The sequence below is a fragment of the Pollicipes pollicipes genome, unplaced genomic scaffold (genome assembly GCF_011947565.3).
Source record: "Pollicipes pollicipes isolate AB1234 unplaced genomic scaffold, Ppol_2.1 Scaffold_2555;HRSCAF=2994_pilon_pilon_pilon, whole genome shotgun sequence".
Classification (NCBI taxonomy): domain Eukaryota; kingdom Metazoa; phylum Arthropoda; class Thecostraca; order Pollicipedomorpha; family Pollicipedidae; genus Pollicipes; species Pollicipes pollicipes.
Window position 1 is genome coordinate 14,582,713 of NW_023596136.1, and position 15,885 is coordinate 14,598,597.

Below are 15,885 nucleotides of genomic sequence, written 5' to 3' on the forward strand. Positions count from 1 at the left end.
GCTGTTTTCGCTCCACTTGTTGAAAACACCCAGAAATAAACAAGCAGGCTTCGCCCAGCGGTATTAGAAGTCCCCAGGAGAGAAGCAAAGAATTGCAGCATCTGTCTTTGTCGTTTCTCTGGGCGGCGAGTATTGCCGCTTGAAAGAACCCGACGCTTTGTACGGCGGAAGTGCTCGCTGGGTTCCCAACAATGGGGCCCATGAGCTCCGCTCGATAGAACCCTGTTCTGAACGAAACCCGAGGGGGTATTACCGAGAGAAGCAAACTGTGCTGCACACTCTGGGACACAAATCGACTTAGGCTAGATGGGAGAAGTAAGTCCTCCCATCTATTCGATGGCATTTACATCACTCGGAGGGGTTTCGCACAAAGCCGAACGCAGCGGTATGCTCAGAATCACGGAATCAACCAGCCCAGCACTAGCAAGCCAGACTTTTCCATCAGTTTCATGGCAGTAAAATCATTCGATGTTGAACTGTTGGCAAGATTAATAGCCGACAAAATCAATAGAAGCGTCATTCTTTCTTTTTATGCAGACCGTTGCACATACCCATATGCGTAGCACATCAATGCAGGTACTGAGATACAGTCCATAAGTGGTTTTCTTAGGACTGTGAAACCGTGAGCATCAGTTTCTTCTCGTCGTCCTGCAGCAGGCAAGAGTAAGCGGTTTAATTACAGGTAATGGAATACTTTGCATTGCAAAAGCCTGGGTCAATCATAAACTTTATGGCGTTGCTGCTTCAGCAGATTTCATTTTCCAACTGACGTTCCTTTCAACAAATCCTTAGATCGCACCGCTTCTGAGACCAACCCCGTGGGATTGGCTTGTTTATTAGTACCTTGCCATAAAATGAGAAAGAAAGGAAGGCAAACAGCAGCTAAAAGGTTCCCGGACCCTACGGCACCGACAAAACGACCCTTAGCCAACTGCGGCAAGGGAAAGGAACTCCGCTGTTGCCCCCCCCCCCCCCCATATCACATGTAACCAAAAGTCAAAGCGCTGTAGAGGGCTCAAACATGTCATAAATCCGATCCCACCATCCAACAGGACGAAGCTCAGTTCTGCGAGACCGCCGCCGGCCTGGCTCGTCCCGGCGCTTCGCTGACAAACTAGGGCCGTTACGGCGCATGGTAGGCGACCGCCACAAATGAAAACCGGTAACAGCCGGCCCGGCCGCCAGAAGCCGCCCGTCCAAATGCACGTCAGGCCAGATAACGACTCGAAACAAGGCCATAAGTGCGGCGTTCGTCGGGTCCGCCGGCGGCCGCGTGCCAACACAACACGACCCGGAGAAAATCATAGTCACAATGGTCAACCACCGACGCGGCAAGGCGCCAGCGGCACGCGAAGCTGCAACGGAGACAGCGGGGTGACAGCATATGCCCTATTCATGGCGACGAAAAGATGCCAAGGAGACCATATATCTCCCCTGGCTTAGCCTCCGAATGTCACGGAGCAGCCATCTGTTCAAATTGCCAGCCTTCGTGATCATATAAGGCCGGAGGAGATCACGAACACTGTACGCATCGTTCCTTCCTAGCAGGGACGGCCGCCGCCGTTGCTATGCAGCAGACTGACAGCGCGTGGTCAACCGGGGCTATCGCGGCCAATAGCCGCCGCCACCGGCGTCCGATGCCTGCCAGCCCAGTGACCGACCCCGTGACGGGCACGCGCCGCCAACTCCGGCCCACTGACACGGGCGTGACACCGGCGTCACACCGGACACGCGTCACCGCTCTCCCGCGCGCGCCGCGCCCCGGCCCCGTGACCCCTGACCTGACCGGGCGACCCGACCGGCCAGGTCCGGACACACGCGGACGCCGCACACCGGTGGACACCTGCGGAGCGGACCGACTGGCGGGGCGGCCGCCGGGGCCCAGTTGGGGGGTGGCCAGGTGGGCAGGGGGCCAGGTTCGGGCCCGGCCGGTCAGTGATGGCAGGACGGCCGCAGCACCGCGCCGGCGGCTCGTTGACACGGCTTTTGTCACGGCTTCCGTCGGCGGGGGACAACCAGTGACGCACTCGGCCGAGAATAAATGCCCGGGGTAGACAACGCGACACTAGCAAGCAGAAATAGCAATGACAGCCTCCGCATATTCTTGTCTCTCATGTTCCCCTGACTCGAGTAACGTGTTTTTGTCCTTGTGAATGCGTGGTATATCAACTGCCCGGCATAACGTAGCAAATCATCTATGAGTTACGACCTTCACAAACATTTGGTGGGTTTGAGCTGTCGTCCTCCGCTTTCGCTGTCATGTTCCTGACTCCCGGCACCCTCCTCCCGGATCCTAGCTCCCGGCTCCTCGCTCCCGGATCAGGCTCCGTCGACTTCACCGTCTCCGTTAGCTCGCGACTCCGTCGCTTTCGTCGGCTCTGTCGACCCCGGCCGGCGGTGATCGGCGGCGGTTCCCAGGCGACCGGAGCGAGAGCGGAAGCGAGGGCGGTCCCGCGCGACCAGATGCGACGCCGGCTTCCGGCCGGCCGGCCGACGGCCGCCGAGCGGGGCGGCGGCGGCGGCGGCGGACCCGAACCCCCGACAGACGGCAGGCCAGCCACGGCCGCCGGCGGTCCGCGCAGCGGGGCATTCAGCCCGGCGGCGACCGCAGCTGCCAGCGGGGGCCTGATGGAGCGGACGACCGTGCAGACGGACTGTCCGTCGCCAGCCGCTGCCAACGCCCACAGCGGCTCCTCTGAGCGCCGCAGCCGCTGCCGCTGCCGCACCGCCGGAGACAGCGGTGGCTGGGTTTGCCGCGTCAGCCGCAGCCGGCCGCCGGGTTCGCCCGTCAGCTCGCAAGGTCGCTCCTGTCTGTTCTCGGCCGAGTTGCCGCCGCCGCGCTCGGTGTGTATTTACGCTCGTCGACGGAACTGACATCTGGCAGGCGGTTCGGCACGCCCGCCTGCTCACTCGCTCGCTCGCAATAGCGCTCCAAGCCGAGCGCCACGTCAGCCGGTCGCGTTTGAGACTGCACGCCGACGAGTTCCCCATCGCTCCCCAATGTCCAGATGAGAGGTCGCGAGAGGTCATCCCGCCGAGTGGTGCGCACCGAGCGCGCTGCGAACGTGCTGGGAGTGCGCGATCGCGCGGCGGTGCGATGCGCGGCCATCGGCTGAAGCGGGGAAGTTTTGGGCGAGCTTCGCCACCGGAGCCGTACGACCCGGATCCAAAGGTCGGAGTTCAGGCGGCGCAGAGGTGTGAGCGAGGTTGAAGACCGCCGGTGCGAACGCGTTCCCAAAACGGACGCAGTAGCTACGGGTCGGTTCGACGGTGGAAGCGGCAGACCGTGAGACCAAGGTCGGGTAAACCACGTAGCAGGCGGACCGAGCCTGCTGTCGCGGGAAAACACAAAAACAGGGATGGAGGAAGAACCGTAGCAATATTGTGACCACTGTCAACAACACGTCCGAGCGAAGGCCGTTGTCGGTAGACTCATCAAGCAGTCTGGCTCACGGGATTGACCATAGCCTGTTGTCACTGGGTTCAGTTAATATTCAACACAACTCACAAGCGTGAATCATGAGAACTCATTCATTGGTTTAATATTTCGCTGGAGCAAGAACAAGCCGGCAAACTAGCGTACAGCATTTCCACGACAGCACTTGCATGTCAGGTCTTGAGCTCGCTCGAACTAACGAGTCTCCGTACACGAAGCAAGCAGTAAGTGACGACCAAACCTGACTCTCTTTGCCCCATCCCGCGTATGCGCCATGCACACATATGTACGCACATGCCCAGCCCACGCACGCATGCACAGCCCGTGCGTGCGTTCGTTGCCGGCGCGAGCGGACCAGCACAGCCCGTGCATGCGTTCGTCGCCGGCGCGAGCGGACCAGCACGGTTCCCGCTCCACAAGCGTTGCCCGTATGCGCTGCACCATTAGCTGCGCAAACAGCGGGGCGTGGCGAAACAATACCGCCGCCAAACTGCCGCCAATACGGGGTGATCGATAGGGCGCGGTCAGCGGTCCGGGCGGCCGCACTGACCGGCCCACGATCCGGGGCCCAGGGCAGTGCCCAGGAATGCACGGGTCGATCAGGCCGGCCGCGGCCGCGTTTTTGCCCGAGGTGAAATGAAAACACGGAGGGCATAGCAGCTCTATGACGTGCCTCAGCACTCTCCAAACCTACCCATCGTGCGCGCACACAAAAAGCGGAGGCAAACAGAGCACCATTGGAAAAGGGAGAGGGCGGATGACTTCTAGCCGATGGGGCTCGGTCTGTGAAGAGACGGTAAACAGGCTGAATGGTACCCTGGATGAGAAAGCAATCCACCATGCGGCAACAGGATCGCGTATTTGCCGGGATGAGGGCGGAGAGCGGAGGAAGCAATGATATATATGATGCAGCAGGACATGAGACGTTATACCCAGAACACCGTACCGAGAAGAGATCATGGGAGACAAGTGGATGTTAAACGGTGAGATAGCAGATAGATGCACAACAAACAGGCCGTAACTCCCACGAACAAAGGGTCGTGGATGAGCATCCATCACGCATGGCGCCACCAACGGACTTTGCAGCGTGGAGCGCCCGGCCCCGGCCGTCCCCAGGCGAGGCGGCGGCGGGCGCCGGGGCGGGCCGGTCTAGCGCCGCGGGGGCCGCGCCGCCGCCGCCGGAACTGGGTTAGAAGGCGGCCGAGATGTGGGCCGTGCTCCCGGGACCGGTCGGACCGCTGCTCGGCCGCCGCGCCGCCGCCGGTCCGGCCGCCGCGCCGCGCTCGGCATCACGTCCTGGCGGCCGAGCGCTGCCCGTGGGTGGCGGCAGGCGGCTGAGGCCGGCGGGATCTCAGCAGCTGAGGGATGGGAAGGTCGGGGCCGCGGTCTGGGACTAGGACGCTCGTGATTGCGGGATGGGAGGTCGGACCGCTCATGATCGCCGCCTGCAGTTCGCAGCGCTTAAAAATGGGCAATGGTGGCAGGTGCTCAGGATTACACCTTGAGTGTCAGATGTGCTCGTGGTGAAGCACTGGGAGAGGGGGACGTTTATGATGAAGCCCTGGGAAAGGGAGACGCTCGTGATGAAGCCCTGGGGGAGGGGGATGCTCGTGGTCGTGCTCTGGGACTTGGAGATGGTCGTGACCACCGTCTAAGATCGGTTGATGTTTCGGCACACAGCGCTCGACTCATGAGCCAGTTAACGACCCCCTCCACTTATTTATCACACCGAAAAGCCATCTGATCCACGAATGCACGAACTTTTCCGACGCCTGGCTTGCCCAACAACGTGCACAGATGATCTCACTTCGGATGAAGCCGGCCTGCATCCTCCCTGTGCCCCTTTGTGCCCCAGACGTGCGAAAGGTCGCGGCGTTGGCTATCTAACTAGGCCAGGGTGCTGGCCGGTGCTCGCGAGATGATGAGGATGTGCGGCGTCAATAACTGCTCGTGCGCGTCAGTAAATTTTCATGAACAAGTGGAAAGAGTGAGTGGCAAATGAAAATTTCAAGAACCATCGAGCGAGAAATAAATCTAACATGGTTTGCATGCCCAAGATCAACACCTGATGGTGGCGCCTGTGCCAAGCTCTTCGCGGAGCTTGCTCACAAGCGTTTGTGCATAGGACCTTCTGCGAAGAGGCTGCGCGGAACACCGCTAGAAAACCAAGCGACAAATCTTAATAAGGCTGGCATCCTCCGCCAGTCATCGCACAGCTGAATATGCTACTTCTCAGCCGTAACCACGTCATCTCACCCATGCGTGGGCTGCCGTCCGGGATTACTCCTCCGCTCCGGCCATCGGCGGCAGTCTCAGCTTAAGACGACTCGGCATCAGCCAACATAAAGAGCGCCGAGCATTTCAGCCGTCCCACCCTTTCAGCTCCGCCGCGCGAGCTGCCGGGCACGGTCGGGAATCGTAATCGGGCTCCGCTGGCAGCGCGGTCCGGAACGCTTTCATCGCGCTAATGCGCTATGACATCATCCAGGGCACGATAGGAGTGCTGCTTTCCTGCTCCAATGAAGCCATGATCCGGCCTGGATTAGCTTACTAAAGGCGATAGATGCGTTCGCAGAGAACTGAGCGTTGCGAACACTCGCCCATTGTAGTAAGGGCACGATACTTGAGGAGTGGGACACAAATCAAATCGTGACCACTTAAGCTCAGCCGCAGCGCGACCACGAGCCTTCGCGGCCGGGCTCGTCCTGGTCGGGTCACGTGGTGGGCCGGGCGCGACCGCGGAGGACGGGGCTGGACATGTTCTGGGTGGGCCGCGTGCTGCCGCGTCCAGTCGAGTCCGCCGCAGCCCCAGCCGGCCGGGCCAGCCTGCCAGCTCCACATCCGGCGCCGTGCAGGCGGCAAGAACCGGCGCTGCTGGGCACGAGCCGGAGGAAGGCCATAGCCCTTCAATCTCTTTCCAGCGGAACAGGGATCAGGAAATTTTGCGCGCTTCGTCAACACTGGACGGGCAAACAGTAACGCGCCTAACGGACCCGACACGTTCGAGATTATTCTTATAGCTAAGTCAGAGCAACCGGAGCCGTTCAGGGACGGCCTTGGCGGAGTCGCGGACCTTGGAGGGTCAGGAGCCGTTCAGGGATGGCCTTGGCGGAGTCGCGGACCTTGGAGGGTCAGGAGCCGTTCAGGGACGGCCTTGGCGGAGTCGCGGACCTTGGAGGGTCAGGAGCCGTTCAGGGACGGCCTTGGCGGAGTCGCGGACCTTGGAGGGTCAGGAGTCGCAGCAAATGCCCGCCGGCGGTCGAGCTATCGGCCCCATCGGACCGCGCCGTCAGCGCTCTCTGTCGGAAGGAATTCCGTGCTGTGAGCCCCGGCGTTATGTACCGCGCTCGGCTGACTGGCACGCACCGGCCCCGCGCAGTGACGGTTGGTCCCAGGCTCCGGGGCGGGCACCCTGCCTCACCAGCAGGACAGAGTGGTCGCGCGCCCGGGCGATGCCCCCTGACCGTTCCAGCTGGACGGAGTGGCTCACAGAATCGGAGTGGCGCAGACAGACTCGCAGAAAACTCAACTATCCGGCACCGTTCAGTCTCTAGAAACCCTTTGCGGTATCTCACCGTCGCTGTCCACTGATTCCATGCAGTCGACCATGACTTTCGTCGCAACTGCACGCGAACAATAGGCCCATGCATACGAGATTAGGACACTGAAGATAATTATATTTTGCTATTAATGCATGGCATTCTTCCACGCCAGGACTCCGCCACAAATATGTCCGAAAAGCATGACAGGTCAGGCAAAGATGGTGTACGATTCCGCCACAGCCTTGGTGGGAATGGCCAGCCTTGAAGGAGACAGGACTCCGTGGTAACGACGGCCCCGACAAACGGAGCCGGAGCTTTCAACACCCCAAGCAGGCGCAGCTTTGATTAGTGCTTCGATGGACACCAAGAGAAGCTGAAAGGGGCCTTCAGTTAAAGTCATTAGCTCCAGAAAGGCACGTCTATCACGCCTCACTCGGGCAGGCAGCAGGCTTCCGATTTCGCCGGTTTGTCTGACGTCGTTACACGGGGTCACCCAGCCGGACGGCGTGGCCAGACTCAGCGCTCGGCGGGTCGGCAGACGCCATCCACACCGGCCGGACCAGTCACGCCGCACCGGTCCGCGCCCGGAGGTCAGTCGCGCCGCTGACGACCCGGTCACGACCCGGTCACGGTGCGGTCACGGCCCGGCCGGCGCCGCGGGCCCGCCGAGGCCGCGGAGAAAGGCGTGGGCGGAGCGCCGGCCGGCTGCCGCTCCAGAAAAACACGTCAATCACGGCACCACGGCACCCGGCGCTCTGCCGCGCCCGGTCACGGCTGGCCGGCGCAGGCCGCGCCGCTCCCGCCACCAGCGGCAGCCGGAGAGGTGTGGCGACGCCGTCCCGCCGCGGGCCAGCTGCGGCCGGTGGGCGCACGCTGCATGGTCATGCCTCGACGGTGAGAGTTTGGCGTCTCATCGCTGAGCCGTGAGCACCTCCCGCGGCGCCAGTGCGCCCCTGCATAATACAGCAGCCGCAGACGGGTTGAGCGGTGAGCGCACGTCACGGGCCGGACTTGGTGTCCCTCGGCACCCGGCCGCCGCAGCCAGGCGTAATGGTCGGCCAGCCTCATAACCCGCCGCCACAGCCGCGAGAGGCCAGACGCCCAGCCATTTTCTGCAGCTGGTTCATTTGTTTCGCCGGACATCCACCGCGCTCCTTCTGCAGAATGCAATTTGGTTTTGAACTTGGCTGAGGCCATTCGTTTAGCGAGGTAAAGCGGCCGGAGCCCCGATGATGGGCACCTCTCCCTAGAGAGGAATTACCACAGGCCTCTGACGGCGGAAATGGCTGACACTCGAGCACTCCAAAGGGAGCTTAAATCAAAACCGGATTTGCTCGCGCTAGCTCGCTATTATTTATCACAACGGTGATAGCATTAGCTTTGGTGCTGACTGGGCACGTGAATAAGTAAATGTGTGTAGCAGAAGAAAAAGGAAATCCCAGACGATGTGTATCATGTTCGAGTTCGGCCAAATAATGTACAGGTGTTCAGCCATATCTACGATGCAAGTTTGTTTGCACCAGCAGCGTCAGACAAGTTAACATCGCGTGCAAAGTTTTTGAAAAGCTACCTACGCACTAACGCCCCCCCCCCCCCCCCTTCATCTGGTCTGATGTCCTCCACAATGACATAAAAAATCACTGACAGCAATTTCAAATAACTCAGCGAGCCAACCACGTGCCAGAGCCGGATCAACTCTGAGTGGAGTCGCCGAACACCGCGTCTGCATCTCACGTGCGGCAGCCGGCAGACGTGCGCGCCCGGCCGGCTGCACCCGCGAACCGGGCCCGTCATAACACACCCGAGCGCCAGTCACGCCAAAACAAACCCGACCACGAGCCGAGGCGGAACAAGCCGGCTCTGTTACAGCTCCAGGGCCGGCGACTCGCCGCCGATGGCCGTAACTCAGCCGGCCTTTAACAGATCGCATTGAGTCACGCGTGGGAGGCCAGACATGACGGATTTAGATCCAGGCATTTCCTGCCTGATTTCTCTCCGCTCGCTCGGTGCGCCAGCGGTCACTGAGGCCGTCGCTACACGGACTACCAAAGGTCTGGCAGGTCTCAATTGCTCTAAATAGTCATACGTGCCACAATAGCAGGTTGCAGTAATGTTGGCCTTGCAATGAGGGCGTCTTAAGCCAGCCTGTAACAGGAATATGCAACTGTAGGATCCAAGAAGCCGGTGCTGCTAAGCTACTGGACTGGATCAGCGGACACGTACGCATAAGGATCCGGGCGATTGAGAAACACCACACTGAGCCAGACGATGTCCCTCACGTGGACCTGTGGACCTGTGTGTCCATTCAGAACTGGCCCTGACGGCGCAGAGTGTAGCCAACACCCGACCGGCACGGCGCCTCGGCCTCGGGGGCGCCTGACACGTCGCGCGCTGGCAGAGCGGCCGCAAACGCGGCACGCCGGACGACAGCTCCGGCACGCCGCCTCCTGCACGCGATGACAGGTGATAAATATTCCGCGCCGGCACCGGGCTGAGTGAGTTAGCCTGCTCGGCATACGGGAGACGGCGTGGCTCAGCGGTTAGGCCCGCGCGCCGGTAGAGCGCCCGCCGGGGGAGCGCCAGTGTGGCGGAGCGGTTAGGCCCGCGCGCCGGGAGAGCGGCCGCCGGGGGAGCGCCGGCGCGGCGGAGCGGTTAGGCCCGCGCGCCGGGAGAACGCCCGCCGGGGGAGCGCCAGTGTGGCGGAGCGGTTAGGCCCGCGCGCCGGTAGAGCGCCCGCCGGGGGAGCGCCAGTGTGGCGGAGCGGTTAGGCCCGCGCGCCGGGGGAACGCCCGCCGGGGGAGCGCCAGTGTGGCGGAGCGGTTAGGCCCGCGCGCCGGGAGAACGCCCACCGGGGAGCGTCGGCGCGGCGGAGCGGTTAGGCCCGCGCGCCGGGAGAGCGGCCGCGGGGGGAGCGCCGGCGCGGCGGGCCACCTTGACCTCGGTTGGGCCGACGCCGCCCGCACGCGCACGGCAGACCACGTGCTCGCTGACTCGGTCCAGCAAACAGACACTGAGGTCAAGCGCACTTCTAGAGCCAGCACCCCTCTGGTCGAGTCAGACTCAGTGTGTGCACGAAAGGCACGAATAAGCTTGTGTGCAGTATGTTGGGCGGGGCACATGCACATGGGTGGAGTTTAGTTGCAAATGCTGGGTGGGGAACATCACGAGCGGTTTAGTTCGCGTTCAGTTCAGTTCAGTTCAGAAGGATTGTGCACACTCCTGCATTGTTGCTGCATGTGCCGAGAGCCCGATACCTGCGGGGTAGGCAATCTCTTCACCTATAGATGTTGTCTCGTGTAACGTCCCGCTTGCTCCGTCCTCCGCCACTGCAAGTCTGGGCTCCATCATCGCTGTCACCGCTTCGACAGAACTACCGTCTTCAACGAGTCGCCAGTGTGAATCGCAAGGAACATATTCTGAGAGACGGCATCGCAGACTTGACCAGGTCACAAATCGCTCTCCATGGGACCTTCCGCGGGACCCTCCGCGGGACCCTCCGGGACCCTCGCAAGCACAGGCGTGTCGTGGAGCGATCGCGCGGAAATCCAAGAAACACGGCAGCACCTCGGAAGGGATTAGAGCACGGACAAAAAGTACGATTATCGCCTCCCAGTCAGAGATAATGGAATCCGTGCCGCGCGGCCGCGCCATGAATACCGCAACCGCGCCGTGGCGTGACGGTCGGCTGATATGATGACGTCACAGGGTCAAGGTCGCCGGTCGGGCGTGACTAGTGCTTAAGCCTTCGTCGGGAAGGTCCCCAGGCCACCGGCAACGCCGGGAGTAGAGGAGCTCGTGCTTTAGTCCGTCCGTGCGGGCAATGCCTCTCCATCCGCACACAAGCGGAGGCGAGGCGTTGATGTTGGCACGCTGCCGAGGGCCGAGAAGCGTGCGACATTTGACGAGGCACGCAACCGCCACAAATTGAGAGGCGCACTGGGCAGACGGCTATACGCGACAGGTGCACCAGCACGTGTCTCTGGTCGCGGTGCGTTGTGCGTGAGGCACGCCGGCAGGAAATGCTTCCAGTGGGCAGCGAGGTGGTCACAAACGGGTGACAAGAGCCGCCGCCGACGTGGTTTGTCGCCAAGTCAGCGTCGCTTCACGAAGTGACGTGGTGCAAGGTCTATGTAAGCAAGCAAGACCGGGCGAAGGGCGCGCGGCAGCCCGGTAAACGGCCGACAAGTCGCCAGCTGGCCCTCGCAATTCCGTTTCCGGCGGCGGTGTGACTGGAACGGTGTGCCGGGGGTCGGCGCCGGCGACTCAGCACGCCTCCCGGACCGCGCCGGCCAGTCAGCGAGTGCCGACGGGCCAGTTTCGGCGCCCGTGGCAGCCGCGGCGGCATATTGCGCTAGTCGGACGGCGCGGCGAGCTGCAGCGCGGGCGTGCACCACGGAACGCGGCGGCCGGACGACGGAGGCGAGTCAGACGCGCCGCTGGACCGGACCGGACCGGACAGGACCGGACCGCCGCCACCGCACCGGCCGCTAGCGGCGCCGACCGGGGCCGAGGTGATCGGCCCGGCGCACGGGCAGCGTGACCGCCGCTGGCAGTGACGGACGACCCTGTCGCCGAGCCTGACGCACGACGACGTAAATTGGCGCGACGTGCGCGCGGCGCGCGCCGCCGCCGCGCCGGCCCCGGCCGCCGACGAGGCGACGGTACCGTTAACTCCCAGCCGGAGCCGAGCGGTGGCGCCTGAGACCGCCGACATGCCGCCAATGGCACGGCTAAGCTGGGGACGGTGCCGTCCCGACGACAACGGTACCGTCCTGCCGGGGACGGCACAGTCCGTCGAAGGCTGTACAATCCAGCCGTGCGCGTCCAGTCCAGCCCAACTCGGTCCGAGGTGGTGCAGCGGAAACAACTGCGGACACAGCCGCGGGCACAGCAGCGGACACGGCCGGCGTGGGCCACTGCCAGTCCTTGGCATCGAGACCCGGCCGGGTCTGGCGCGGACAGGGTCGGGTCAAGCGCGGCTGGGTGCGCCCGGTATGGTAACCACGGCGCTGATACGCTGCGACGCGAGCCCGGGGGAGGTGACGGAGCACGGAGCGACGCCAGCGTCGCCTGCCGCCTCACACTGCGCTGACACTGACGCTGCGTTGCTAGTGCCCGGACGATCACGCCGGTGTGTCAGCGGCTTCATGCCCTCCGCGTAGTGTGGAGTACGCGGTGTGTGCTGCCAGAGGGGTGCGAAGGGTCGCGAGGTTGCGGGGTTACGCGACGAGCCCCTGCGGTGGCCGCGGTCGAGGCGCTTACCTGAGTTGAAGCAGGGTGCGGCCCCTTCATTCCATCGTCTGGCGACCCGGTGTCCTCTGAAACGGAAACGACAATAAACAACAGGCCGAGTGCCGCTAACGCAAGCTCTCCGCTAATGTGAAGGGCTCTTGAGGCCAGTGTTGACGGGGCGGCGGCGACCAAAAAGTCTGCTGTAAAAACACGGCTAATCTTCGGGTAAATCTCAGACCACCCAGCATGCCACGACCGAGTGCTCAGTGAACTCCAGCACGACACCGTGTTAACGAATATGAACGGTCTGCGTTGCTCTATACTCATAAGCATTCATGCTGCCACAGCCAGGCATTGTCGTACTCAGTAGGTTCATAAGCGAGAGACATACGGTTAATGAGAGTCACTATACATCGGCCCTCCACAAGATCGAACGCCCCGTCCCCTTCATCTGCGCACGGGGTTACCTGGTAGAGCAGACATAGCCTATTAGTGACCAGACTGCACTCTAATTGAGCACACACCACTGCCGGAGCCATTCCATCGAGCTGATCAATCCGCCCTCCCGGGAAGTCGCAGCCGGCTCCCATGCAGCGCACGCTCCGCCCAGCCCCCGGCCAGTCCCTTTTCAATAGAGCGGGGCTGCCGCCAGCGGTGGGCATTATGCATTAAGAGCTCAGCAGCGCGCTGGCATTTCCCGAGCTCGGCCACCCTAAACTCACCGCCCGCCCGGCACAATGGCGCCCCGAGCTGACGCTGCGAGTCATTTGAGAGCGGAGGATTTGCCGATACGCCGACATTGGCCGTTCTTTTCCAGAAGGCCGCCTCACTCGCGGCGGGTGCGGGAAATCCGCAATCAGGAGCTCGTCGTCACCATTTAGATGGCATGCGCTTCGAGAAGAGCGCTCAATAAAGCGATCTGCCGCGGCCGTACTCTGCCAGTGGGGTCACGCAGCGCTCCCTCTCGCCGCCGGCTCGTGTGAATTACCGCCACGGCGTCTCCTCCAGGGACCAGGCGTCATAGGAAGCGTTGCCGTTCCCAGCGCGTGCGGCCGAGCCGGCGCGACCGCCGGCGCCCGGGGACAGCAGCGGCACCTGGCGTCGTTCGACGGCCGGCCGACGAGCCGGCCATCGCGAGCGCAGGCGGGGCGGCAGCTGGGCCTCGCCATCTGACAGATGCGCCGCCGCGGCCCGGCGCCGGGTCAGGTCCCAGCCCGGCCGGCGCAGCTGGCACCGGCCGCGGCGCCGGAGGCACCTGAGGCCACCCGCCCAGCTGTGGTGCGCGGCGGCGCGCTAGCCGTCCGGTCGGCAGCCGGGGCCGTTTGAAAGGCGGGGTTCGGCTACGCCGGAAGCTTCCAGGCAGGGCGAGGACCAATGCTGGAAAGGCGAACAATGACGGAAGGCTTGAATCGAACGGGCGGACCTCAGGCGGTGTCAGCGAGGCGTGGAAGCGTGCCGGGCTAAACACTACACACACGGTGTAACGGATCTCCAGGCCAGAGGCCCGAATCGGCACGTCGCGTCCTTCCAGTTTGAATAGGAGCGCTGCCGGTGCCCACACAACATCGCCACTGGTCTGCGTCAGTCCCACCCGCTGCGCCCTCGCACCGGGCTTCCGCCCTCGCAGCCTGTTCAGTTGTCTTACTCCAGCAAGTTAAAATCGTCCGTCCGTTCTCCTCACTCACATTTCATCCTGCGTCCCCGCAGAGCCCAGGTTGTCGTCGGCAAATTGCACGCATGCATGCATGCATGGGCTTAGGCGCCCCTGGGAGCCTCACCCGAGCCAGGCACAGACCACAGGAAGGGGTCCCTGTGTGAGCAAGACCCTGTGGGGATGACCCAGATGCAAGTACACTTCCCGCGCCATTATTCACTCTCCTTTATTCATAGCCCTGAAATGGTCACTAGTGGCCCGAAGGGCTCTAATTCAAACCAAACCAAACGTGAGCTGAAAGAACCGAACGCTCCAATAATCTACAGGCACGAGGCACTCCCAAACCACACATAAATAGATCAGCTAATGCATATGGAGGACGCCAGCGGTATTCAGATGACTCCTACGCCAGTCCACGTCAACACATACGGCATTTGTGGCCTGCAGCGCGTGGCGCAGTACCTGTCACTTGTCTAGCAGCCATCGCATTGGATATATAGACAGTACACGGCTGAAATGAAGTAGTTAGAAGCAATGTAACGGATAATCGTGTAATCAAAACGATAGGATGCATACAAAGGCGTGACACGCGCCAAATAACTTGAAAATTCACCAAGAGAGATGAATAGTCACATAAGGGAGTCCACTTGCATCTATTAGCAACGCCACCATATCTGACAATGAACGCTATCACATCTGAAAATGAGCTGTAAGAAGTCCAAGTCGCAACGCAAAAATATACCTGTCACTAAATATATAAAACACGCAATAACTAAAAATATGCGTAATTATTGAAAAGTACGTAGCAAACACAGCATGGTTGGCCACCAAAACCCCTGAAAAGCTAAAAACTAAAGATAGCACGGATTTGGTTTAGCCACATGACCTCGAAGGCGCCAAACCCCGGTCAGTGACTCCAGACGCGGCGCGGCGCGGCGCGCGACCGATGACGTCAAGGGCGCACCCAGTGACGTCATTGGGGGCCGGCGAGGTCCGGATCTGCATACGTGGGATGAGGAGTGTTCAACTGGCGCGCCGTCCGACACGGGGTTTACCTTGGCATGTAGTTAAACGCAGATGTTTGGAAAATGTATAGAATAAAAGTAAAGGGTGCGAAAGGGGGAGAGGGAGGGGGAGGGGAGAGAGAGAGAGTGAGAGAGAGGGAGAGAGAGAGAGGGAGAGGGGGGAGGGAAAGGAAGAGAGAGGGAGGGAGAGAGATACATTGTGGGGGTGTAGGGGAGATAAAAGAGCAGGTTTCGATGAGGGCTGAGTAATGATAGAAAGCGTGCGTGCGTGCGTGCGTGCGTGCGTGCGTGCGTGCGTGCGTGTGTGTGTGTGTGTGTGTGTGTGTGTGTGTGTGGTGTGTGTGTGTGTGTGTGTGTGGTGTGTGTGTGTGTGTGTGTGTGTTGTGTGTGTGTGTGTGTGTGTGTGTGTGTGTGGTGTGTGTGTGTGTGTGTGTGTGTGTGTGTGTGTGTGTGTGTGTGTGTGTGTGTGTGTGTGTGTGTGTGTGTGTGTGTGTGTGTGTGTGTGGTGTGTGTGTGTGTGTGTGTGTGTGGTGTGTGTGTGTGTGTGTGTGTGTGTGTGTGTGTGTGTGTGTGTGTGTGTGTGTGTGTGTGTGTGTGTGTGTGTGTGTGTGTGTGTGTGTGTGGTGTGTGTGCGTGCGTGCGTGCGTGCGTGCGTGCGTGCGTGCGTGCGTGCGTGCGTGCGTGCGTGCGTGCGTGCGTGCGTGCGTGCGTGCGTGCGTGCGTGCGTGCGCGCGTGTGTGTGTGTGTGTGTGTGTGTGTGTGTGTGTGTGTGTGTGTGTGTGTGTGTGTGTGTGTGTGTGTGTGTGTGTGTGTGTGTGTGTGTGTGTGTGTGTGTGTGTGTGTGTGTGTGTGTGTGTGTTGTGTGTGTGTGTGTGTGTGTGTGTGTGTGTGTGTGTGTGTGTGTGTGTGTGTGTGTGTGTGTGTGTGTGTGTGTGTGTGTGTTTATTGGGATGAAAGTACCGCGGACGGACATGCATGCCCGAACTCGCTCAACCA

General features: G+C 61.5%; 1 protein-coding gene across 1 annotated transcript in view; it reads right to left on the reverse strand.

The window, feature by feature from the left end:
• LOC119098431 (apoptosis-stimulating of p53 protein 1) overlaps positions 1–15,885 on the reverse strand; it is a 192,630-nt gene that overhangs the window by 59,768 nt on the left and 116,977 nt on the right. Inside the window, exon 7 of the mRNA XM_037221350.1 lies at positions 12,241–12,296. Within this exon, the coding sequence (XP_037077245.1) occupies positions 12,241–12,296 (56 nt within the window). The remainder of the gene's footprint in view (positions 1–12,240; positions 12,297–15,885) is intronic.